At 38.8% G+C, this 26,480-nt stretch overlaps 1 protein-coding gene and 2 long non-coding RNA genes across 4 annotated transcripts; all 3 read left to right on the top strand.

Moving 5' to 3' along the window:
- Window positions 1–564: 564 nt before the first annotated feature.
- On the top strand, window positions 565–26,464 carry LOC103461896 (PDZ and LIM domain protein 3). 2 transcript variants are annotated; one of them, XM_008404286.3, is made up of 7 exons: window positions 897–1,312; window positions 7,550–7,701; window positions 8,399–8,483; window positions 8,554–8,741; window positions 11,042–11,169; window positions 24,539–24,650; window positions 26,078–26,464. In XM_008404286.3, the coding sequence occupies exons 1-7, from the start codon at window positions 1,220–1,222 to the stop codon at window positions 26,265–26,267; spliced, it is 948 nt and encodes a 315-aa protein (XP_008402508.1). In that variant the 5' UTR covers window positions 897–1,219; the 3' UTR covers window positions 26,268–26,464. The 2 variants fall into 2 exon arrangements, with proteins under 2 accessions (XP_081468271.1, XP_008402508.1); XM_081612145.1 differs by lacking the exon at window positions 24,539–24,650 and having other exon boundaries at window positions 565–1,312.
- Window positions 15,194–17,424, top strand: LOC145553580 (uncharacterized). The gene is made up of 3 exons (XR_014089625.1): window positions 15,194–16,214; window positions 16,724–16,791; window positions 17,186–17,424. It is a non-coding gene; the product is annotated as an uncharacterized LOC145553580 (long non-coding RNA).
- Window positions 20,992–23,425, top strand: LOC145553571 (uncharacterized). Its single transcript, XR_014089607.1, has 3 exons — window positions 20,992–21,125; window positions 22,169–22,240; window positions 23,042–23,425. It is a non-coding gene; the product is annotated as an uncharacterized LOC145553571 (long non-coding RNA).
- Window positions 26,465–26,480: the final 16 nt, after the last annotated feature.

Raw genomic sequence — 26,480 nt, 5'->3', positions numbered from 1 at the left:
CTAGTGCTGTTGCTAGGTGATGTGTTACATTCTTTATGGTGCAAATTATCTTTGTTTTGTTACTTTGCATCAAAAAGCTGGTGTTATTCTCACACAGTAGCTTGCTGTATCTTGGTCTTTTAGACATGGAGATTAAGCTGGCTAGTGATATTTAACCTCGAATGAATAAAACAACATTTTTCAAGGCCTAATTTGAGTTTAATTGAGTTATTTTCAGTATTGATCTGATCTGATGACGGCATAAAAGCCACTCTAAACATTCAGCTTAAAACTAATTATCAGTCAGCTTCTCCAAATGTTTCATCAATATAGTTAATCCTGATTGTTATAAAACCACTAGAACCATCTTCCATGCATACTTTAGAAATGTCACGTTGTTTCTTTCACATGGACACATCTGAGGTGGATTATTGTTTGTTTACAGGAAAACTTTATGCACAAAAGCATCAGGGATTTCATTAATGATAAAAACATAAATTCATGGAAGATGGTTCTAGTATGAGTTATTGAATACTGCAGGAGACATTTTTTGAAAACTTGAATCAACATAAAAAACAATCTGATAAAAGAGAAAAAAGAAAGAAATGAAAACAGCTGTTGGTGAACAACCAACATAAAACTGGTTTGTTATTAATGAGGCTGAGAGGCTTCAGTCCCATCCAGATCCAAAGTGAGTGGAATGTTCCTGAGAGGCCTCCAGGACCTCAGAGAGCTTCGCCTTCAGAACCAAATAAGGACCTGAGCAGCCGGAGCCTTCAGAGCAGCAGCGGGCCTGTCAGACCTCCAGCATCTGTGGATGAAAACGCTGGCAGCTGGCGGCTTCTAATCGAGGCTGGGATACGTCTGCACTGTTTACAAGTCACCCTGAAGGGGAAGAGACTGGGTTCAAAACCATAAATAATCAGACAACTGTTGTTAGTGAGGTAAAACTGTCTTTAGTGAGGTAAAACTCTGGCTTCTGTTGGAAGTGGAGAGGCTGCAAAAACAAAAGGAGAATTAAAGTCCCTAGGCGAGCCTGACTTGTTGCAGACTAAGACTGTGTTCCTAAAATCTGACCGGTGACCTCACTGTGGGGGTGGGCTCACAGTGTCCACTCCCCTCCCTCTGAGTCTCCCCTCAGCATGGTTCATAATCTCCATCACTTTGAAACGTCTCTGCTCTGGAAGCGTGACCGCAGCAGGGTGCTGTTGTCCCAACAGCTGGCAGATTTTAAAGGGCCATGCCACTCAACGTCGTCCTGGACGGACCCCCTCCCTGGGGGTTTCGGCTGACAGGAGGAAAGGACTTCAACCAGCCACTGACCATCTCCAGGGTGAGTGATGGGATGTGGTCAGAATGTTCATGTTAGGTGGTAAACATCAGATGGTTTGTGATCAAAGACATTGTCAGTCTAAAGCTGTACCTGTGTTTCCTCCTTGGGGGGCACAGGGCAGGGCGGGGCATGGGTGGGGCTGGGGGGGTCGCTCCAGAGGGATCCCAGGTTGGTTTACTGTCAGCATTCTCTTTCCGGGACGGTTCATTCCAGAAACATTCCTGAGTGGCTTGCACCTGTGCCACAGTGGATGCATGTGGTTTAGATACAAATAGCAGCTGATGTCACCGCCTGGCCCGTTCGCATGTCAGGGTCTCTTTAAAAGTGTGGAAGATATTTGTGGAAATAAACTTTGATCTTTAGAAGTAATGAAAGTCTGATGGAAAACAGGAAAATGTTGAGTTAATGTTAATGTTTCAACTCACCAAACAGATTTTCAAAAAGGATAAATTAAACCAAAGTAAATGGGAAAAAGCAGTTTTTAAGTTGTGCAACTATTTATTAATGAAAAAACAATCTTGTGTTAAAAAATAATTGCCCTCTAAAACCTGTTACTGCTGATGCCGTCTGCGACGTAATTAAAGTTTGTTCACCCGATAAGTCTTTCAAAAACATTCTCCTGCTACTTCCTGTTGTCTTTTCCACCAATGCTTGATCATATTCTTTGTGCGATGCGAAAAACAGTGTTTCCATTACAATTTAGAGAAATATAATAATTTGGATACAGCTGAAAAACCACATCATAGCGCAAAAATTCTTTAGTGAAAAACTTTGGCGTGTTTCCATTAAGCAAATGTATTTTTGTAATTCCAATTTGCTCAAATTTACAGTCACTGGAAACACGACTAGTGAGTCATGCAGGTCCTGAAGCAGCAGAGCAGCTCAGACCATCACACTGCCACCACCGTGTTTGAATGTCTCTATGATCTGTTCTCTGAAATGCTGTTAATTTTACAACAGATTTAACAAGACGCAGACCTTCTAACAAGTTCCAAAAACATTTTAAAAAAGCTAATAAATGCTTCATCTTCCAGAGTGAAACTAAAGGAAAAACCTAGAGGAAAAACGAGACAATCTTCACCAGCATATCCAACGTTTTTCCTCATCTACGGACCACACAGGCAAACCGTCTGAATCAGAGAGGCACCATCTCCTCTTGTGTTTGGATTAATTTGCGAGGCTAATTCCAGAGTTACGGAGGCTAACATGAGAAGAGATGAGTAATCCCAGTCTCTGCCGGGGTTAGTGTTCTTCTATATTTAGGGAAAGACCTCAGGAACTAAATAAAAGTGTAGTTCTATGGCTGGCTGGACCCAGTGACCTCACACCTGTTGTGTCAGTGGACACTCAGAGCTGTGTGTGAGAGCAGTGATGAGAGAGGAATGAGATGGTTAAGAAATGACAGAGGAGAGGGGAAAACACGGAGGTCAGATGACACATTAGAACCGAAACATCTCATAGAATCTGAAAGCGGCTGATTAAAAGTCGTGAAGCGAAGGGATTCTTCCTACAGCGAACTCTCCAGCTTCAGTCAAACATGACTGAATGCAGCGGCTCCCCTCGCTGCCATGTTTGGTCAGGAACATCCTGCTCTGAGGGCCTCACAGTTGCTGGTGGAAAGTAAACACAAGACGACAAGGATCTTTTTTTTTTTCCCTAGTTAACTGCAACATCAGAACATACACACACAGACACACACGCACACAGATCACATTCACAACCAACGCTGGAAACTTTCTCCAACTATGAGACACGTCGTGGATGAGACGGTGACAGTGGAGGGAAACAGGAACATTTGAAATGTGTCTCAGAGAAAAAGTTGCTGGTAGTTCAGGGAAGCTCATGTCACACATCAGTAACTTGATTAATAATAATGGAGTTATTATTTGTAAAACTGCGCTTTTAACTTTACTGCATGAACTCTAACGCTCCTTCCTGCGAAGCATTAATTTAACTTAGAATACTTTCAAAACCCATACATTTAAAAGCTAAAAATATATATACAGCTATTTGATGATATTAAACTCTTTGCTGAAATACTTTTTTCTGCTGGTTGGATTTTCTGATCTGTTCTACATTTTAATCCACTGCAGCTCTAAGAGTCACGGCTTGATTTGAACACACAGATTAATTATGACATCTACTCTGGATATTATCTGTATAACGATGAAATAATGACGTGAAGAAGTCATTTTAATCAGAACAGATAAATCAATTAATTAAAAATAAAAGGAGTTAAATTAGTAGACTAATCTACATTAGGAACTATGACTGAAAATAAACAGGTTTAATAAAAAAAAATGTTTTCAGGTTTGAATTTTAAAATTTGAATTGTTCAGATGGGAACACAAACTGATTATTGCCAAACGGCAATAAATCTATGTAGCACCTGTCCATCTGTGTATTTTTAGCCCATGATGGTGAAAAAGAAGCTGTGTGTGTGTGTGTGTGTGTGTGTGTGTGTGTGTGTGTGTGTGTGTGTGTGTGTGTGTGTGTGTGTATGTGTGTGTGTGTGTGTGTGTGTGTGTGTGTGTGTGTGTGTGTGTGTGTGTTTGTTGGGGGTGTTTGGAGTTGTGAATGAACAACCACGAGCAGTGTGTATCTATAGTCTGGATTCACATCCAGTAGTTTAGCTGTGTTTTTAAAAAACCTTGGTATGTTATAACTCACTCCATCCCTGTAACACACACACACACACACCCACACGCACACGCACACACACACACACACACACACACACACACACACACACACACACACACACACACACACACACACACATGCAGAGTAGTGTAGATGTGATGATGTCATGATCAGCCTTCCCCTCACTGAATACAATCTGTAAAGCACAGGATGTTTTTCATTGTTATTTTTCTGATGGATTTGTTTATTTATGTTTCTTTTCTAACTTTATAAAAGTGAAAACCTAAATCTGGACGACTGAACCCAGAAAACCCAGGAAAAAGTTACTATCACAAAATGAACACACTCCAGCTGGGTTGTTCTTTTATTAAAAAGACGTTTCACAGAACCAAGCTGTAATGAAATGAAAAAAATATATAATAATCTATAAAAATCATATCTGAACAGAAATAAAGTTTGCAGGTACTAAATCAGTGGAGGGGTCTGACAGCAGGACAACAGATCCTCTCTGCACTTTCATCCGCCGTTATTTATAGTCAGATGACCAAGTCTTAGTTGAGTGTGGCTCAGCTTGCTACGTCCAGCAGCGCATTACGACAGAGAGCGGGGTCATGCTCCGGGTCGTATCCGTGGGAACGCTTGGCTCAGATCTTCTTTGATGCTGCTCTGGAATTACTTTCTCATCTTCATCACTTCCTGGTTATGAGATTACATATTCCATCTGTGTGCTGTCACAGCAAATGCTTTTGTTGTTGCCGTGACGACGAGTTCCTCTGGTTCCACACGTTAAATCCCAGCAGGCCAATGAAGTTCAGAAACAGGGCCGCTGCCTCTGCAGCATCCTGGTGAGACGCCTCCGCTTTGCTGACTGAACTGAAATGCAGATTGAGGTCATGAATAAATTGTCTTTGCTGTTATTTGTCTGAATAGTTGGGCTCTGTGGTGGAGTCTGGTTTTTGTATTTTGGAGACATATTTAGGCCAGGTGTTCTCCCAGAAGGGAACCAGGAGCCCCAGTGATCAACAACAGAGAAAAGTGATGACATGAAACTAATGAAGAACAGACAAAAGGTCTCCACCATCTTGAAGGAATTTATGAAGAACAATATGTATGAAGAACAACATAATCAGGAGGATGGACATACAAACCGCTCAAAAAAAGTTCTTTGCTGCTGCAATATGGAAACAAAATCAGCCCAGTACTTAGTGAGCACAAGGTAGAATATACTATTAACCTAAAATGAATGTCTTTGAACAGCATATGTGGGAAAAGAAACGACATGTAAACATGAACAGGAAGCAAAACAACAACATTCCTGCATCAAAAACAAAATCACAACAGCTGACAGGAACACGAGCGCCGCTGAGATCAGAACCCAACGTGGACCGGGAGGTTCTGATGGGTTCTGAAAGCATCTGGGATTATGAGACAAGACAAAAATGACCATCACCTTCACTTCAAAAGATGAAACTGAAAGGCGTTTTCATTTCACCTCCTCTCTACGTCGTCCTGTTTACAGCAGGCAGGTATCAGATTTCAGTCCATAAAGTTTCATCAGGTTTCCTGTGACAGATCAAAACACGGCAGTAAAGAAAAGATGAATTTGAAAGAAAAGTTTTATATGAATGTTTCTGAACCTCAATTTGAATTTTTTTGCTTCTGATTGGATTTAGGCTTTTACTTTGACTAGGCTTCGCTCAAAATCCCTTTTTATCTCTGTCCTGTTTTTGTCCAGGATCGTTCTATATCTAACTCTGTCCACACTGACCAGCTGCTCTGTCTCTCCTCACAGCATGATGCTGCCACCACCACCACTATGTTTAACAGGAGCAGCGTTTCCATTACAAATGTGCACAAAACTTTGTGTGTATTCCTCTAATGTTAGGAAAAAAACAACACAATTTCGCAATTGCGGTGTTTCCATTAAATAATTAGAATTACACATGAATACATTTGTTCACATAAAGTTATTGAAAACATGCAGAGCCATCATCCTCCTAAAACTTTCTGTCATCTTTATGCAGATAAACTTTCTTTGGGGGAAGGAGAGAGAGGGAGGATGTGTACAACATTAAAGCCTCTGATACGAATAAGACACAAAACAAAAAGAAATTCTGATTTTGCTCCCAGCAACTCCTTCTGCTTTCCTCAATCAGACTAAAAACATTCAGAGGTCACAGTTTTCTCATGACCCCTCCAACTAGTGACAGTCGCCACTTTTCTGAATGTCGTGGATTCTGTGTTTTTGTTTGCAGCTGAAGCTTCAAATGGACTAGATTACTTGTTGTTGTTGGGTTTTATTGATATTGATTGAAATTGATAAGCTAAATAATCAGAAGATGAAGATTAGGTTTAAAAGTTCTGCTTCCTTAGAATACAGACTGCAAATAAGACAAAGTATAGTAACATAAAAAGAGTTTTTAAGGATTTTAAGATGAAAAGTTTTGCTTCTCCTGGATGTTAGTTCTGTAAAACCACTGACTTAATAATCTACAGTAAATAACTGTATTTATTGTTAGATCTGCATTTCCTGAATCACTTGAATGCCTTGTTCTACAGAATAGTTAGAACGAAATGTTTATTTATTAAATATTAATTCTGCTGATCTAACAGCAAAGAGCCAGGATTCATCCTCATAACATCAGAGTTTAGTTTAGCACAGCAAAGTGTTTTCTGACTCATTTATATTCCACTTTCACACAGACAGGTGTGTACATGAAGTCACATTCAACATACAATATCTACTCTGACTTTCGGTGTCTCTAATACATATGAAAATCTGAAATAAAGTTCAGAAATGAAGCAAATTTTCATGAAAACTGAATTTGTCAAATATTGTAAAGCATGATAAGGTGATGTAGCTTTTAAAAAACGTAACCCAGAATATCTGCTCCACATGCTGAAGTGATGCTTGATTATTTTATTTTGATTGTCAGATTCTTATAAATAATAGAAATGAATAAATAAGCCAAACCACACACTCATACTCACACACAACATAGGAGAATAAGACTGAAAGTAATATTTGAATCTTATAAACATGTTTCTTCTGCTAGAAGCATTATTAATGTTTCAGAGACCTGACTTCTATCTTCTACAGAGCTAAAGGTTAGCATGATGGTAATGAGGTCATCACTAAAGATAAATCCCCAAAATAGCCAAACTAACATACAAAAAGTTGTTCCATGATTATAAGAAGGGTTTGATTCTGTAATGTCAATCAATAATTTATCAACTGGTTATTTAGAAGAGTTAAAACCTTTGACCTGACACTTTTGATGTAAAACATTAACAACAGCAGATTTCTTGTCCAAATGGAAACTTCTTTTACATTGTTTTGTTTATTTTTGAATCTGATTTCCTATCAGAAACAATCTTCCTGGTTGAATTAATTCATTTAAATCAAAATCTGATGTTACCAATGATAAATCTACAATCGTACAGCTGCACTATTGTAGAGCAAATTTTCTTCCGACACTGAAAGGCAGCCGGTCCCACCATGCTGTTTGCTCAACATCTAGATGGGACGCAATGAATAGAAAATAAGGTGAAATATAAATTCTACCTGTTTTTCTTCTTCTTCTTCACATCCAGATCACTCCCGGCAGTAAAGCATCAGGGGCCAACTTATGTGCTGGGGACATCATTCTGGCCATCGAGGGGGCCCCGGCTGCAGACATGCTGCACTGTGAGGCCCAGAGCAAGATCAAGGAGTGTTTCAACCAGCTCTGCCTCACTGTGGAGAGGTGAGGACCATGAACACACACATACACACACACACTAACAGTTTGTCTTTACTGACTTTGTATTGAGCCCCAAGAATGACTTTTGTTGTTGAGGCCATAAAAATAAACTGAACTGAGTCTGGAAATGTTGTTAACTAGAACTCTGTCCAGGATGTTACCTGCATCCAGTAGTTATATCAGCATATATGCTGAAACTCTCTAAGTTAAATTTGATGTAATGGATTTGTCAGCTGTTGCTGCAGCAAATGTTCCATATTCCCTAAGGATTTATTTATAGTTTGTGGTAATGTCTTCTACATTTCTTCATTAAAGTGTAAAAATGTTCAGCTGCCAATAGAATGTGTTTAAACTGTGTTTCAAAGGTTCAAAGACGTTGCGCTCTGACAGTTTATTAAAACTTGTCAAAAACATGCCTGGAGAGTTGCTTCTATTTTTTCATACATGTTTGAGAAATCTTTAAATCTCCATGGCAACCATTCAGCTGTGCAAAACCCCTGGGTGGACCAAGTTCAAGACACAGCTCCTTCCACCCCCCCACTCAGCTCCTTCAGACTAGTATTGTCTGAAGGAGCTAGTATAGACTAGTATGTAGCATAGTTACTTAATTATGATATAAATGGCATATGTGCCTGGAAAACAGGTAATACTGCCTCTTTAAAACACGTGAACTCTAAGGAGATCTGTGTGTAATTACCAGGAACGAATCAAGGCTGTGGTCCCCGCGGGTTGTGGAGGATGGAAGAGCTCATCCGTTTAAACTCAACCTGGAATCAGAACCGCAGGTGTGTGGGAAATATTATTTCAGTGCAACAAAAGGAAAAGTCCGGCTTTAAATGGTTTTCCTTCCTGCAGGAATACAAGCCGATCGGTACTGCTCACAACCGGAAAGCTCAGCCGTTTGTGGCAGCAGCAAACATCGACGACAAGCGGCAGGTGGTCAGCACGTCCTACAACACTCCCATCGGCCTGTACTCCTCCGGCAACATCCAGGACGCCATGCAGGGCCAGATCCGAGGCCTGGTGCTTCCCAAACCCGAGAGGTGCCCACAGATCACAAATCATTTTCAATTGGAGAGAGTAAAAATAATAATAATAATTTAAAAAGTTTGAGTAGTTCTTCGAAAAATCTCAGAAAAACTCACAAAAAGTGGAACATTTTCAACTTTTGAAACTCAGAATTTTCCCATTATTTTCTGTAAAAAGACTTTTTGGATGAAAGGCCTTAATACGCTGTCGTATGAAACTGACAAGTCGAATAAAATTCCTCATTATTTATTTTCACAGACTAAAAACTACTTTTAATTATTGATTTAGGTGAACATGTTATTTAATTAATCAACAACAAAATAAAATTTCATAACAATAAAAATGATGCCTGCCGTTTAAGATGTTATGGCAGCAGATTCAGGTTCATAACGTGCCAAGTGGGAGTCTGATCCTCTCATCCTGACCCGTCTCAGGTTAGAAGTGAACCATCTGCATGATGATCTTCTCAGATCTCAGCCAGGATCACTTTAAAACATTCTTCATTCTTGGGTTTTTTTAGCTCCACATTCCTGGTCATTATTCTTTTTATTGACCCTTGACCTGCCACTGAGGCTGAGCTTTCTGACAGTGGGAAGTAGAAGTATTTTTAACTCCAGGATATCTTGATAGTCTTTGGACGTCAGTCTGCCTCAAACAGATCCAAGTTTTTCCATCCCAGACGCAGCAAAGCAGAACCAAAATAAAAACTTCAAATCTAAACAAAAACTCATCCTCTCTTCTGCAGAGGGAAAAAAAAATCACCTTCTGGAAACATGGAGCTGACGTAAGAGACCAAAATGCTGTGGTTTTGTCTCATCGGCTTAAAGGACATTGTTCCAGGAACTCTGGAGTGTGTCAGGGTGCATTTTGTTAAATTCCAGTTGTTGTTTTTTGTGTCAGTAGCAGATCACTCCTGGGTCTGGGTCTTATGGTTGAAGATGTTTGAAGGCGGTACATTAAAAAAGAGACAAACCTTCACTGTGGAGTTCAGCTGCAGCTGAATCCTCTTTGCTTTCACATCCTGGGAGCTTAGCTTCATGATACTCTAAGAAGAAATTATATTAGCATATTATCACATTGTATTTTTAATTGCATGCCTGAGGTTATCAAAACTGTTTGAACCTCATCTTGTAAGATTTTGGAAACAGCGTTGATGTTGAAAAGAATCCAGAATTCATTCCTTCTGTTTAAGACCTCAAAGTTTAGTGCTCAGTTCAGTCTCTATCACCCTTTGAAACTCCACATCTTAGAGTTTTAAAAGAGAAGAGCTGCTGCTCTCTGATTTTAATAGTAATTAATAAGAAAATAAAAGAGCCAGAGTGAAAATAACTCATTTTTAAAAATGTGGACATAACTGCAGACTGGGCTTCAGTTTGGACTCGATCTTTAAAATGACTCCGAAGGAATTCTTTGAAGTTAGACCAAAACTGTGTAGAACTGAGTTATTGTCTATTGTTTTCAGCGTTAAACTCATCTGCTCTGGTGCCACCTAGAGGACAAACTTTGCATTCCCATAACTTGAATAAAACAAAAAAAGAAAAATACTTTATAAAAACCCAGTTTATAGTTTGGTTTCATAATCCATCCATCCATCCATCCATCCATCCATCCATCCATCCATCCATCCATCCATCCATCCATCCATCCATCCATCCATCCATCCATCCATCCATCCATCCATCCATCCATCCATCCATCCATCCATCCATCCATCCATCCATCCATCCATCCATATCCATCCATCCATCCATCCATATCCATCCATCCATCCATCCATCCATCCATCCATCCATCCATCCATCCATCCATCCATCCATCCATCCATCCATCCATCCATCCATCCCCTCTACCTCTAGGACTAAGTCTGGTTAGTTGTATCAAACATGATGGATCATAATCCTCTCTTATAATAACGTTAATATTGTTGTCATTCAATATTAGTCCTCCATTATTACCCACATTGTAATACAGATCGTATCTGGTCATTTAGAATGCAGTAAGTAACTGTGAGAACAGCAGATAGTGAGGAGTAGTTTAACATTTTCGTGTCACAACTTCACAAGGATAGTTCTGCATACCTTTGTACTAGCAGCCTATTAGAGGAATTGAAAACCAATTAAAGATGTAAAATAATATTTTAAATCTGCTCCATCCACATACAGCAAGTCAAACATGTATTAACTGACTACATAATGTTCTATGTGTCCAGTTCAACACATCCTCCGTATTTGATTGAAGACTTTATATTGGGGTCTAAATCTCTGTCCCTGAATGTCCCCAAATGTCTCTGAATGTTCCTGAATGTCCTGCTCAGTCCCAGGACTCTGACCAGCATCGAGGAATCTGATGTGTACCAGATGCTGCAGAGAGACCAGGACGACCCCCAGGAGCCTCGGCAGTCCGGCTCATTTAAAGCCCTGCAGGAGTTCATTGACAGTGATGGTGAGATGATGCATTTCCTTCAAAAATCAGCAACTTTTTCTTTTTCCATTTGGAAGCTTTACTGCCACTCATTGTGGCATGTAATAAGTTTCCTCAATGTGTTTTATTCAGTTTATTGTTTATTATTGATTAGTTTGTTTGACAGGCTGCACAGTGGCGCAGTTGGTAGAGCTGCTACCTGTTCTGGGTTCGATTCCCAGTCTTTCTGCATGGAGTTTGCATGTTCTCCCTGTGCATGGTGGATTTTCTCCGGGTACTCCGGTTTCCTCTCACAGTCCACAGTCCCACAGTCACTGTCAGGTTAATTGGCCTCTCCAAATTGTCCCTAGGTGTGTGTGTGTGTGTGTGTGTGCGTTGGTAAATGTGGTTTAGCAGGACATTTCGTCAGAATACACACAACACTAGCAGGACATTTTGAATTAACGGGACAGGAGCGGTGTCCTGCTAATTTTGACAAAAATCTAAAAGCGTAGAAAGGTTTCTATTGGTCTAATAACCCCAAAAATGCAAAAAAAACGAGATGTCCGGTTAATACACATAAACCTGATTTTGTGTATAATCTGTGTATCACCACAGCGCCCCCTATGGCAGGTTTGTGTAATAGCAGGACCTCATGAATATTCACACAACCTCTCATTCTGATTGGTTGTCTGCCGGAAGGTCCTGCTAATTACTACAGTGTCTTTCTAATTCACGTGTCGCTGTTTACACACATGAATTGTGTGTAAATTGCCAACTCTTACACTGGGGATGAGATGGCAATATGATTACTCTGTGCTATAAGACTGAATATTTTATAAAGGTTAGTTGGATGCCTAAACCCAACCTTGGAATGTATGTGGCACCTAAAAATATACAGAAATTAATATATATTTTGATCAAATTTTGTTTAATTAAAATATTATGAATAATAAATATGTGGAATAAGTGCATGGATTAAAATAAATATAAACCATAATAAAGCAATTTTTTCACCAAACTATTCCACTGCTAACAGTTTGTTGATTCTGGTCTGCTCTGCATCCCCAGAACCAAGCATTTTGAAGCAGAATTTAGCTTCAATGTACCACAAATCTTGAATAAACTTCCAGAAAACTGCAACACAGTTGAATTCCTTTAAATCAAGGCTAAAACCACACCAATTTACAGTTGTTTCTGAATCTTAATCATTGGTAGATGTATCAATATATTTTATGTATATGATTTTAATTTTGATTTTACTTTGAATTTAATTTCTTTTTTCTTTTTATGGTGAATGTATGTTATTTTTATTACTTTTTAGTTCTTTGATGTAAAGCACTTTGGCCTTGTGGCTGAAATATGCTATACAAATAAAATTGACTTGTCAGCAGTTTTCAGATCTTGCCAAAGAATCTCTGCTGAGTTTATGTCTAGACTTTGACTTTGCCTTTCTAAAACATAAATATGTTTTTATTTAAACCATTCCATTGTAAATCTGGCTTTATGTTTAGGGTAGTTGTCCTTCTGGAAGGTGAACCTCTGCCCCAGCCTCAAGTCTTTTGCAGACTTCAGGTTCAGGTGTGTTCAGGTTTTCTTCCAAGATTATCCTGTATTTGGCTTAGTCCATCTTACAATCAACTCTAACAATTTTCCCTGTCCCTGAAGAAAAGAAGCACCCTCAGAGCAAGATGCTGCCACCACCATGTTTGTCAGTGGGGAAGGTGTGTTCAGATTGATGTGCAGTGTTTGTTCTCCACCACAATTAGTGCTTTGCATTTTTGCCAAAAAGTTCATTTTGGTCTTGTCTTATCATTTTTGCTGTATCCCAATTTAGCTTTTGGCAAACTGCAACTTCTCATAGTTATAGGGACTTCTTATAGTTTTCTTTATACCATGGCTTTTCTATTGCCACTCTTCCATAAAACCACATTTTTGCAGTGCATGACTAAGTTATAATGTGGACAGATTCCCCCACCTGAGGTGTGGATATCTCTGCATTTCATCCAGATCCACCATGAGCCTCTTGGCTGTATCTCTGATCAGTGCTCTTCTTGCTCAGCCTGTAAGTTTAGGTGGATGACCTTTTCTTGGTAGGTTCACAGCTGTGTGATTTGCTCTTTCCATTTCCAGATGATTAATGGAACAGTACTCTGTGAGATGGCCTAAGCCTGCTTTAAGCTTCTCCACAACTTTATCCCTGTCCTGTCTGGTGTGTTCCTTGGACTTCATGCTGTTTGTTCCCCAATATTCTCTTAGCCAACTTTTGTGGCAGTCATAGAGGAGTTGAATTTTTTACCATTAGCAGTCAACTTCTGAAGACAATTGGTTGCATTCAGGGGACGGGGGCTGAATACTGGACTTTTAGCTTTTATTTTCCATAAAATTCTGTGAAAATATATTTGCAGTTGTGACAAAATATGGAAAAGTTCAAGGGCTATGGATACTTTTGCAAGCCACTGTACTTACAAATAGTAAGGCAAGTCCAATGACAGAAACAAGGTCCAGACAATCAACAGGTATGCACTGACAGCTCCATTTGACAAAGTCTTAGACTGAACCACAGCACAGAGGCAGTATTCATGATGGCACATAAGCAGGTCCCTAGAACCAGAGCAATAACGACCCAGATTTGTAATACCAAGCAAGATATTCAGTGAATGCTATGCAATGAGTCCCCTGAGACAATCTAGTAGCTAACACCAGGATGCAAGATGGTAGCATGATAAGAATACATGGAACGCCACAACCAAGTACCCAGAATAGTGTGAAGAAACATCTGAAGGGAATATAACCTTGAACACACCTCTTTAAAATGGGAAATGCCACACAAGGTGGTAGAAAACGAACAAGCTAAGATTCTGTGGGCCTTCCATATACAGGAAGACAAAACAGGAAAAGCAAACCAACTGAACATGGTGATCATTGAGCAGCAGAGCAAAGCAGTTGTTATGATGTAGCTATCCTGAATGAACAGAAGGTACAGAAAAAAACTAGAGAAATACCAAAGACTAAAAAGAACCATCATCCTCCTAGAACCTGAGAAAAAATTTGTCCACATAAGTGGATGACTTATTTTGGACTGTCTAGTCCACAATACTAAATTTTGCTCTAGATGGGGTCTGGTGTCCACACGTTAGGCCATTATTTTAAGACTTAGTGGTGGTGGAAGATTATAACACATTACAGGTTAGACTCAAGATGTCCAGTGTTTCTTTTGTTTAAGTTTACAAAAGTTAGCAACTGTATAGCTTTACCATGGTGCTAAACATGGTGATTTAAAATGAATGAGTATTTTTCTGAGAAAAATGATGTCCAGATATCATGTAAAAAGATAATTCTTTGTTTTTGCAATCATTAGGTCCCAATCAACCCAAATATCAGACGAATTAATAATGCATGCCATGCAAGAGTTTGGGTCTTAGGTGGTTACAAAGAATGTGGAAGTTGAAGTCAACAGTAGTGCCTGTGGTCACTGAAACCCTCAGGGTAATGACCCCTAAACTGGAAGAGTGACTCAAACAAATACCTGGAGATACATCAGACCTCTTGATACAGAGAAGCACACCTTTGGGAACTGCTAATATACTGTGAAGACCACTCACGCTCCAAGGCTTGTGGTAGAGGACCCAAGCTTTTTTTAAAATTTAATTTCCCTTTTAGGATCAATAAAGTATTTTTGAATTTGAAAGAAGGGATAACCAGTCATGGAGTAATACAGAATTACAAATATAAAAATAAAAAGCATTTATTTAAAAAATATTTAAAGTGCCAAAAATATCATGATTACTTATGTTACTGTTAGCACAAAACTTTTAAAATGTATATTTTGTCGTTATCTCAATGTCGCTACTCTGCATACATGTAGATTGTCTAGGTAGTCTAAATTGTCTATTGGCAGGTACATCAGCCAACCTTTTTCTGCAGGTGTTGTGTCTGCCATTAGACAACAGTTTATGTTGGATCTTTTTATGATAGTGTTTGGAACTGCCCTGCTGCTGAAATGTGCTATACAAATAAACATGATTAAAAGAAGTGACAACATTGCTGGTGGGAGATACCATCTAACTGTTGCCTCTTAAAGAAAAATGTATGATAAACTATTTAACTTTGAAATATTGAATGAAAGTTACAAAATATTACTCAAATAGTTTTTTCTTGTTCCTGGAAAAAAATCAGACCTTGTGTGCTTCAGAAACAAAATGGAATTCTCCTTTTGTTATATCCCTCCTCCTCTATCAACTTGGTACAATCCGACAAGTCCAGGTGCAAGCCATTAGTATTCATTTAACTTGTTTCATTTGTTTTGCGTGGAGAAAGAGGTAAGACTCATACAGAATCTCTTAAGACATTTAAGTACATATAGTTTAGTAATTTTGCAGAATGTTGTAGGTTACTTGATGCTTGGATACACCAAAGCATCTGATTTGCAGCAGTTTAGCTAGTAATTACCAACCATGTTAGCCAGTGTACCAGAGTTTAAAGGGAAGGTGGCTCACTCCAGAATTAGATAAAACTGTATTTGGTCATTTTCTGTACATCAGTGAGTGATATTGTTTCACAGGCACAAATTATCCTAGATAGTAATCATTAGTATTAAGATGATGTTTTAATTTTTTTAAGATTTTGAGAACCTGTCAATAGAAAGTCAATTATGTAGAACTGTGTACTTCAGTACATCATTTTCGCATAAAATAACACCAAATCATATTATGTACAGCAGGGGTGTCAAACTCAAGGTCTTGAGGGCTGGTGTCCAGCAACATTTAGATGTGTTTCTGATGTCACATGGCTGGATCAGATGGGATGGTCATCAACTTGACTGCACTGAGAAGCTATTTCAGTAATATACTTAAGGTGTTTTAGACCAGACAGACATGTAAAAGTTGCAGTACACTGGCCCAGGAGGCCTGGAGTTTGACACCCCTGGTGTACAGTATCATGTTGTTACTCAGCAACACATTCTCTGATCTTTGCAGAAGATGTCAGCAAAGAGGTCTCAGAGAGCAAACATGATTCCAATTGTTATTGCTCCTTAGGTGAAGATAAAGAAGGATTTGATGTAAAATACCCCAATTCATTTAAAGGTGAGTTGTGACTTTATTATGCATAGGATTCCAGTGTTTATTAAAGGATTGTTTTTTCCTTTGTTTTGCTTTTTCACTTTTAAACTATTTTATACTACACATTATTAGCATAGATCATGTTCGATGATCATTATAATCAAAATACCTTTCTTTTCCAAAGGAGACAAGCAACTGCTCAAAATACAAAAGCTTATATTATATATATATATATATATATATATATATATATGAGGACTGAGTTTTGAAATTACAATTACAAAATAATGAGTTGCATTCAGTTGACAAAAAATGTTTAAGTAACCACAGAAAGACATACATTTAGATCAATTGACTGATTTTGAAAAATTTTCATTTCATTTGCTACTATTTGATATATCTGCATTGTTTAAAGTTTATCCTACTTATTATGTGTACCTACAGGTAGAGGTGTGTTCAGCTAAAGGTGCTTTGCTCATACAGTTGGTGGACTTTATTTATGGAATAATTCAGTGTACATCCCTTCATTTCAGATTTCCAAAGTTGAACCGTCAGGCTGGTGATGTGGACATGCGGATCCTGTTCAACCAACCCTCCAGAGGTAATTTTGGTCTCCAACGACCAACTTATTCTCTAAAATAAAGTAATTGAAATGATATTAAATATTGTTCAAACACACATGTGTTGTGTAATACTAGATATGTTAGCTGCATAAAAAGGAGGACTGAGTTTTGGAATGACAAATATAGAAGAATGAAAATTACATTTAGAAGCGCACATACACACAGGTCCTGTGTAATACTCAAAATGTAAGGTGCAGGAATAGGGAGGACTGAGTTTTGAAATTACAAGTATAGAAGAATGAAAGTTACATTGAGGAGCACACATACACACAGGTCCTGTGTAATACTCAAAATGTAAGGTGCAGGAATAGGGAGGACTGTTTTCTACATTGGGAACAAACTCACATATAGTGAGTGTTCTTTACATTTCAGATTTCTAAAGATGAACTGTGTCAGGCTGGTGACGTGGATGCATGCGGATTCTGTTCAACCAACCCTTGCAGAGGTAATTTTGGTCTCCATCGACCAACTTATTCTCTAAAATAAAGTAATTGAAATCATATTAAGTACTGTTCAAACACATAGGTGTTGTGTAATACTAGATATGTTAGCTGCATAAAAAGGAGGACTGAGTTTTGGAATGACAAATATAGAAGAATGAAAATTACATTTAGAAGCGCACATACACACAGGTATTGTGTAATACTCAAAATGTAAGGTGCAGGAATAGGGAGGACTGAGTTTTGAAATTACAAGTATAGAAGAATGAAAGTTACATTGAGGAGCACACATACACACAGGTCCTGTGTAATACTCAAAATGTAAGGTGCAGGAATAGGGAGGACTGTTTTCTACATTGGGAACAAACTCACATATAGTGAGTGTTCTTTACATTTCAGATTTCTAAAGATGAACTGTGTCAGGCTGGTGACGTGGATGCATGCGGATTCTGTTCAACCAACCCTTGCAGAGGTAATTTTGGTCTCCATCGACCAACTTATTCTCTAAAATAAAGTAATTGAAATCATATTAAGTACTGTTCAAACACATAGGTGTTGTGTAATACTAAATATGTTAGCTGGATTAAAAGGGAGGACTGAGTTTTGAAATTACAAGTATAGAAGAATGAAAATTACATTTAGAAGCACACATACACACAGGTCCTGTGTAATACTCAAAATGTAAGGTGCAGGAATAGGGAGGACTGAGTTTTGAAATTACAGGTACAGAAGAATGAAAGTTACATTGAGGAGCACACATACACACAGGTCCTGTGTAATACTCAAAATGTAAGGTGCAGGAATAGGGAGGACTGTTTTCTACATTGGGAACAAACTCACATTTAGTGAGTGTTCTTTACATTTCAGATTTCCAAAGATGAACTGTGTCAGGCTGGTGACGTGGATGCATGCGGATTCTGTTCAACCAACCCTTGCAGAGGTAATTTTGGTCTCCATCGACCAACTTGTTTTCTAAGATAAAGTCTTTGAAATGATATTAAGTACCAGTGGTCCCCATCCTTTTTATCACCGCGGACCGGTGAAGACTTGGCCATTTTTCTGTGGCTCGGGTTCTTCTTTTTTTACCCCGAATTTCCCCTTACAACAATCTTAGAACGTTGCTTGCGATAATCGTAACCGTTCATCCTGCCATCTATGGCATGCTAAGACTGATCGCATCCAGTCGTTGGAACATTGGGACTGCTCCGATCTAAAATCGGGCATATTCTCACAGCTTGTAGGGTTTTCCTTGATTGGGAGCTAGAACTCAACCTGTTCAATTTGACAGGCAGCCAATCAGAAAGCGCTATGACGTAGCTCATGGAGGGGAATCCCAAACAGCTGAGCTGACATGCCCAAAATGAGTCCGGTGGACATCGGAGATATGTGGAAACAGCATGAATGTTTATTCAGCATTTCGTACAAAGAATATCCACAGAAATGATGACAAGTGGAGTTGGAGCAAAATTGCTACCACAGTTGATAAACCCGGTAACTTTTCAGCTATCCATCATTAAATTAACGTGACACAAGGCTATTCATTCAGTCAAGGCTTGATGCTTACACTAGCTATATGCATTGTAGGTAGATTGTAGTTGTGACATCATTTTGTACTAAAGCCTGCTCACATGGCAAGATTTGCTCCTGTTATGTGGCTGGACACACAAACCTGTTGTACTTTTATCAGCTCTGTGGTCACAGAATTTGGAAAATCGTCTGACAATCCTAAAATCTTGCCGTGTGAACCACACTTAAGACTTACAAGCTATACTCCTTGTTTCTCGTCTCGATCACTGCCATAATGCTCTCTGACTCTAGTCGCTATGCTAACGTTCACACATCCCTTCAATATAAGATTTGAAAATGCCACAAAAACAAATATTTATTTTCATGAAAATTTTAACTTACGACAATGACAAATTAATGGGAGTCCTGAGCTTGTTTCTCTGCAATGAGATGATCCCACCTTGGAAATGATGACACACAATGCAGAGGGTGTAATGGCAAAGCAGTTTGAAGCTCCATTGCCTCATTTGTAAGCCGGTACATGTTATGCAGAGTGGGCTTGGAACATGGGAGTCACCTACAAGTCCAGGATAAATCCACTCTCCTGTCTCTGGTCCTTTTCCCCTTTTCCAAAGAAACTTTCCAAACATATCGCTTTCTTACTCATTGTGGGCTCAATGTTAGTGAGCAAGACATAACCGAGAGAATCCGGTTAAAGGGTTTTCAAAATAAACGATCCTCCATACTCAGACAATATATAACACGAAAATATTTTTCTTGTGCGGCCCGGTACCAATTGGTTCACGGACTGGTACTGATCTGCGGCCTGTGGTTGGGGATGACTGTTAAGTATGGTTCAAACACACAGGTCTTGTGTAATACTTGATATGTAAGCTGCATAAAAAGGGAGGACTGAGTTTTGAAATTACATGTACAAAAGAATGAAAGTTACATTTAGAAACGCACATACACACAGGTCCAGTGTAATACTCAAAATGTAAGGTGCTGGAATAAGGAGGACTACGTTTTGAAATTACAAGTACAGAAGAATGAAAGCTGTTTTAGAAGCAATCATACACACAGGTCCTGTGTAATACTCAAAATGTAAGGAGCAGGAATAGGGAGGACTGTTTTCTAAATTGGGAACAAACTCATATTCAGTGAGTGTTCTTTATATTTCAGATTTCCAAAGATGAACCGTGTCAGGCTGGTGACGTGGATTCAGGCGGGTCCTGTTCAATCAACCATCCAGAGGTAATTTTGGTCTCCAACGACCAACTTATTTTCTAAAATACAGTTTTTGATATGATGTTAAGTACAGTTCAAACACACAAGTCTTGCGTAACACTTGATATGTAAGCTGCATAAAAGGAGAGAACTGAGGTTTGAAATTACAAGTACAAAAGAATGAAAGCTACATTTAGAAGCGCACATACACACAGGTCCTGTGTAATACTCAAAATGTAAGGTGCAGGAATAGGGAGGACTGAGTATTGAAATTACAAGTACAGAAAAATAAAAGTCACATTTAGGAGTGCACATACACACTGGTCTTGTGTAATACTCATCATGTAAGTTGCAGAAATTTGGAAACTTGAATTTTGAAATTACAGGTAGAAAAGAATGAAAATTACATTAAGAAACGCACATACACAGGTCCTGTGTAATACTCAAAATATAAGGTGCAGGAATAGTGAGGACTGAGTATTGAAATTACAAGTACAGAAAAATGAAAGTCACATTTAGGAGTGCACATACACACTGGTCTTGTGTAATACTCATCATGTAAGTTGCAGAAATTTGGAAACCTGAATTTTGAAATTACAGGTTGAAAAGAATGAAAATGACATTTAGAAACGCACATACACACAGGTCCTGTGTAATACTCAAAATATAAGGTGCAGGAATAGTGAGGACTGAGTATTGAAATTACAAGTACAGAAGAATGAAAGTCACATTTAGGAGTGCACATACACACTGGTCTTGTGTAATACTCATCATGTAAGTTGCAGAAATTTGGAAACCTGAATTTTGAAATTACAGGTAGAAAAGAATGAAAATGACATTTAGAAACGCACATACACACAGGTCCAGTGTAATACTCAAAATGTAAGGTGCTGGAATAAGGAGGACTACGTTTTGAAATTACAAGTACAGAAGAATGAAAGCTGTTTTAGAAGCGATCATACACACAGGTCCTGTGTAATACTCAAAATGTAAGGAGCAGGAATAGGGAGGACTGTTTTCTAAATTGGGAACAAACTCATATTCAGTGAGTGTTCTTTATATTTCAGATTTCCAAAGATGAACCGTGTCAGGCTGGTGACGTGGATTCAGGCGGGTCCTGTTCAATCAACCATCCAGAGGTAATTTTGGTCTCCAACGACCAACTTATTTTCTAAAATACAGTTTTTGATATGATGTTAAGTACTGTTCAAACACACAAGTCTTGCGTAACACTTGATATGTAAGCTGCATAAAAGGAGAGAACTGAGGTTTGAAATTACAAGTACAAAAGAATGAAAGCTACATTTAGAAGCGCACATACACACAGGTCCTGTGTAATACTCAAAATGTAAGGTGCAGGAATAGGGAGGACTGAGTATTGAAATTACAAGTACAGAAAAATGAAAGTCACATTTAGGAGTGCACATACACACTGGTCTTGTGTAATACTCATCATGTAAGTTGCAGAAATTTGGAAACTTGAATTTTGAAATTACAGGTAGAAAAGAATGAAAATTACATTAAGAAACGCACATACACACAGGTCCTGTGTAATACTCAAAATATAAGGTTCAGGAATAGTGAGGACTGAGTATTGAAATTACAAGTACAGAAAAATGAAAGTCACATTTAGGAGTGCACATACACACTGGTCTTGTGTAATACTCATCATGTAAGTTGCAGAAATTTGGAAACCTGAATTTTGAAATTACAGGTTGAAAAGAATGAAAATGACATTTTGAAACGCACATACACACAGGTCCTGTGTAATACTCAAAATATAAGGTGCAGGAATAGTGAGGACTGAGTATTGAAATTACAAGTACAGAAAAATGAAAGTCACATTTAGGAGTGCACATACACACAGGTCTTATGTAATACTCATCATGTAAGTTGCAGAAATTTGGAAACCTGAATTTTGAAATTACAGGTTGAAAAGAATGAAAATTACATTTAGAAACGCACATACATACGGGTCCTGTGTAGTACTCAAAATATAAGGTGCAGGAATAGGGAGGACTGAGTTTTGAAATTACAAGTATATAAGAATGAAAGTTACATTGAGGAGCACACATACACACAGGTCCTGTGTAATACTCAAAATGTAAGGTGCAGGAATAGGGAGGACTGTTCTCTACATTGGCAACAAACTCACATTTAGTGAGTGTTCATTACATTTCAGATTTCCAAAGATGAACTGTGTCAGGCTGGTGACGTGGATGTATGCGGATCCTGTTCAACCAACCCTCCAGAGGTAATTTTAGTCTCCGACAACCAACTTTGTTTCTTATATAAAGTCATTGAAATAATATTAAGTACTATTCAAACACACTGGTCTTGTGTAATACTCATCATGTAAGGTGCAGAAATTTGGAGGACTGAGTTTTGAAATTACATGTAGAAAAGAATGAAAGTTAAGTTCAGATGAGCACAGACACATGGATCCTCTGTAATAAACTGGATAGGTTCATACATTAGGTGGACATTGTTTTATTTTTAGAAACAATCATTCAGTGTGTATACCTTCATTTTAGCTCTCCATAGAGATGCCTTGTCAGGCTGCTGAGTTGGATGCATGCAAATTATTTTCTGGCAACTCACCTGACATAAGTTTTATCTCAATGACCTTTTTATTTTCTAAAATAGTCATGAGAATACTAAGTACTGTTCAAACACATGGTTATTACGATTCAAAACAATTAATCATAACAATTCATTGGTTTTGATACCTACACAAGTGTCAGGATAAAATTCTTATTTTAAGATTACACTTTTTTGGTTAACAGTGGTTAACTGTGTGTGAGATCATGATATCATCCATGATGAAATGTCAAGTTTAGAAAAATGTTTTATGTGAAGGACTGTTTTCACCTCTGAAATGGAGTGGTGTGTGATGTAAAGGTCATTTTTTTGAGAATGGGAATTGGGTTCATCTTTTGAATATGATCTTCCATGTCTAGTTGTGCTGTATGTTGAAATTGAGTCATAGTGCAGCACTGACTTTTTAAATACTTATGCTACCTCCCTTTGTCAATTCTTACTTTTCTCTGTCTAGTTTGCAACCAGTCCCTGCACAAAATGTGTTATTGTAAATAAAAGGAGGACATCACTGGTAAGCTTTTAGTAGAAATATTCTTGCTGAAACGCTTTCAATGTATACAAAATATGTTTTTAATCAACAGGTCTGTCCAGAACAAAGTTCAAGTGAAGCGATATCATCAGAAGAGGAGTATGCTCCTGATTCCGTAGATGATTCAGACATCTCATGGGATGACAAATGCACTCCACAGAAATATGGACTAGTTATAGTCCATATTTCCATTTTTGGACTTCTTAATGCACATAAATTTTATGTTTTTTGTATGTGTATGCCATGGTCCTGATAAATAAAATTGGCCCTGACAATTACTGTTGGTGTCATGGGCGGAGCCAAGCACCTCATTATCGTTTGTCCTTTTAATACAGCATTGGGTCACATTCTTGTATTTTGAGTTCTGAAGTGTGTATCTAAATTTTTAAGTGAGATCTATGTTGTGTAGCTCTAACAAGATTTTTGACAACTTACTACGTCTTTCTAGCATAAGTGGAAAGGGGTGTCCGTTTAGTGTTGCAAAAAACTGGTTTGAAAAAAGTGTCCTGCTAGTACACCAAAACCAGTATATGTGTGTGTGTGTGTGTGTGTGTGTGTGTGTGTGTGTGTGTGTGTGTGTGTGTGTGTGTGTGCATGGTTGTTTGTCCTGTGTGTCTCTGTGTTGCCCTGCAACAGACTGGCGACCTGTCCAGGGTGACCCCGCCTCTCGCTGGAGATAGGCGCCAGCACCTCCTGACCCCACCAAGGGACAAGGGTGTGAAGAAAATGGATGGATGGATAGTTTGCTTGACAAGATCAGAACTAGGATCAGCTTTATTCACCAATTTGGTGCAACCAGATTATGACTTCAGTTCCACTTCGCTCTCAATAGAGACATTTACATATAAATATATACAAAAGGCAAAATAAGAAATAATTTTTGTGTTGAAGATAATTATGTGCAACTGCCACACCAGCATGCTGTCAGACTGGACCGAGTCATATTATAAACACTGTGTGAACTTTATAATGTGCTAGACCTATTTTTGTCTTTTGACCATTTTGTTGGATGTCTGTGGCAACCAATTTACATGTGATAAGCAGCTTTATTAACAGGTTTTGGAAAGAGTAATTCTGGGTTTTGCTGCTCAGAACACCAACCGTCTGAACCACAGACAGCCGAACAATCCGTCACCAAGACACACTCTAATGTGTTCTCCTTATTAATTAAATGCTGTGCTCTTAAAGTTGGATATTTTGTCAATACAAAAGCACTTCCCTGCACGTTTCCTTGGTTGCACAGAAAAATACAGTCCTGGTTGAACTTAAGCCAAAGGAGGCATCAAATGGGACTGAAGGGGTCGTTGAGAGTCCCTGGTCCTCGATGCTCCCGCAGTGTGTGCTTTAAGTGTTTTGTTTTAATTCATGTGATCGGATCACAAGAGCTTGTTTTATTGAGAGGATTCTGTGTCATGCGTCCAGGCACTCGACCCATTGTGACTCGCACAGTGAAAGCCCCCACGACTAAACCCACTGCGCCTTCAGGAAACCTGCAGAAGTTGCCTGTCTGCGACAAGTGTGGGAATGGCATTGTGTGAGTACAAAGAGAGCAGATCATCTGTGGTTCTCATTAAGATCCAACTGACAACACGAGCAAAAAGAATCAGCTGAATGTCCATCCGGCTGTAATAGAGGAGCTTACACACACATTTAATGGGATATTTGATGATTTGTTTTAAATTTACCAAGTATTTGATTAACAAAGTCAAGTTTATTGTTAAAATCTACTTGTTGAGGACGTACACAAAAAGACCCGTGGAGCAAAAAGCATCCAAATAAACATGAACATTAAACATTATCCAAGAAAAAAAGATATGGATGTCCTACCAGTTTCTGTAGCATCAGGAATGTTTTTAGAGGGGAACCTGACCATATTTGTGCACATCCATGTCCATTACAGCCAGGGCAAACTCCTTGGGATTTTCGGTTAACATGGCACTTTTACTGCAAGCTGTCTGGAAAAAATACCATCTGCTAAAAACTGAGTTTTTTGTTGGTACAGGAAATGAAAAACAAAAGGATGGCTGGGGGTGGGATGGTTTCCTTCACTGCTGGCTTTCTGAAAAATTTGCTGCAAATTCTTTTTTTCGTCTTTTCTTTATTGGGTGCCTCATCTATCAGTTCATCTGGATATTTTAAACAAGTAAAATAAAATATTTTCATTTCTTTAACTACTGAAGTGCATCAGCTCTCTTGCCCAGGGAGAGGAATATCAGGTGTGATAGCTCCATCAGACAGTGACAGGTCAGGTGTGACAGGAACACAAAACAATAACACAAAATATGAAAAGTGTAAAGTTTTGGAAAGGAAAAAAGATAAACATAAACATTTACAGAATGTTGCTTGCAGCAAGAAGGTTCTGGGTTCGATTCCCGGTCTTTCTGCATGGAGTTTGCATGTTCTCCCTGTGCATGCGTGGGTTTTCTCCAGGTACTCCGGTTTCCTCCCACAGTCCAAAAACATGACTGTCAGGTTCATTGGCATCTCCAAATTGCCCCTAGGTGTGAGTGTGTGTGTGTGCATAGTTGTGTGTCTCTGTGTTGCCCTGCGACCGACTGGCGACCTGTCCAGGGTCTCGCCCGGTACGTTAGCTGGAGATAGGCACCAGCAACCCTCCAGGGGGGCGACAAGGGTGTAAAGAAAATGGATGGATGGATTTACAGAAGAGATACCAAGTGACTGAAACAAAGAAGAATCCTTGAAAAAAAATCATTCTTGAATGTTTGCACCTCGGAACAGAAAAGCTCTTATTTTGGTTTAATAAAAACCTTTTTCATCCTATTGAAATCTCATCTGTGTAATGTGAAATGTTATTTTATGTGGTTTGTATTCTCTTATTGCTAAGTAAATCTGCTTAATTAGTCAGTTGAAGGGTTTAAAAGTGCAAGCATCAAAATTCTAACTTCTGTGAAACTATTATATATTTTCATAACCTCCTCTTTTCCATTTTTGATGCTGCAGCGGGACAGTGGTTAAAGCCAGAGACAAGTATCGCCACCCTGGCTGCTTTGTGTGTGCTGACTGTGACGTCAACCTGAAACAGAAAGGCTATTTCTTCGTTGAGAGCCAGCTGTACTGTGAGGTTCACGCCCGAGCCAGAATGAGACCACCAGAGGGCCACGATCTGGTCACCACATTTCCCTCTTCCTAGATCCCTCCCCTCACAAACGCCTCCTCTCAGGTCCTACATGGGTTTTAGTTTTCTTTTGCACTTTGTTTATGTTTGTGCAAAAATAACCAAAGCTGTGTGAAACCTTTTAATCAGTAAACCAGATTTCGCAGCTGACAACTGAACACTGTGTGGTGGTCATCACTGCAAATCCCACTATAAACCCTTTTTTAAATCTTCTGGTAAAGAGTTTTG

The sequence above is a fragment of the Poecilia reticulata genome, chromosome 1, assembly GCF_904066995.2.
Source record: "Poecilia reticulata chromosome 1, P_reticulata-male-v2, whole genome shotgun sequence".
Lineage (NCBI taxonomy): Eukaryota > Metazoa > Chordata > Actinopteri > Cyprinodontiformes > Poeciliidae > Poecilia > Poecilia reticulata.
The sequence above is the reverse complement of the archived record's forward strand: the minus strand, read 5'-3'. Positions and strand labels throughout refer to the sequence as shown.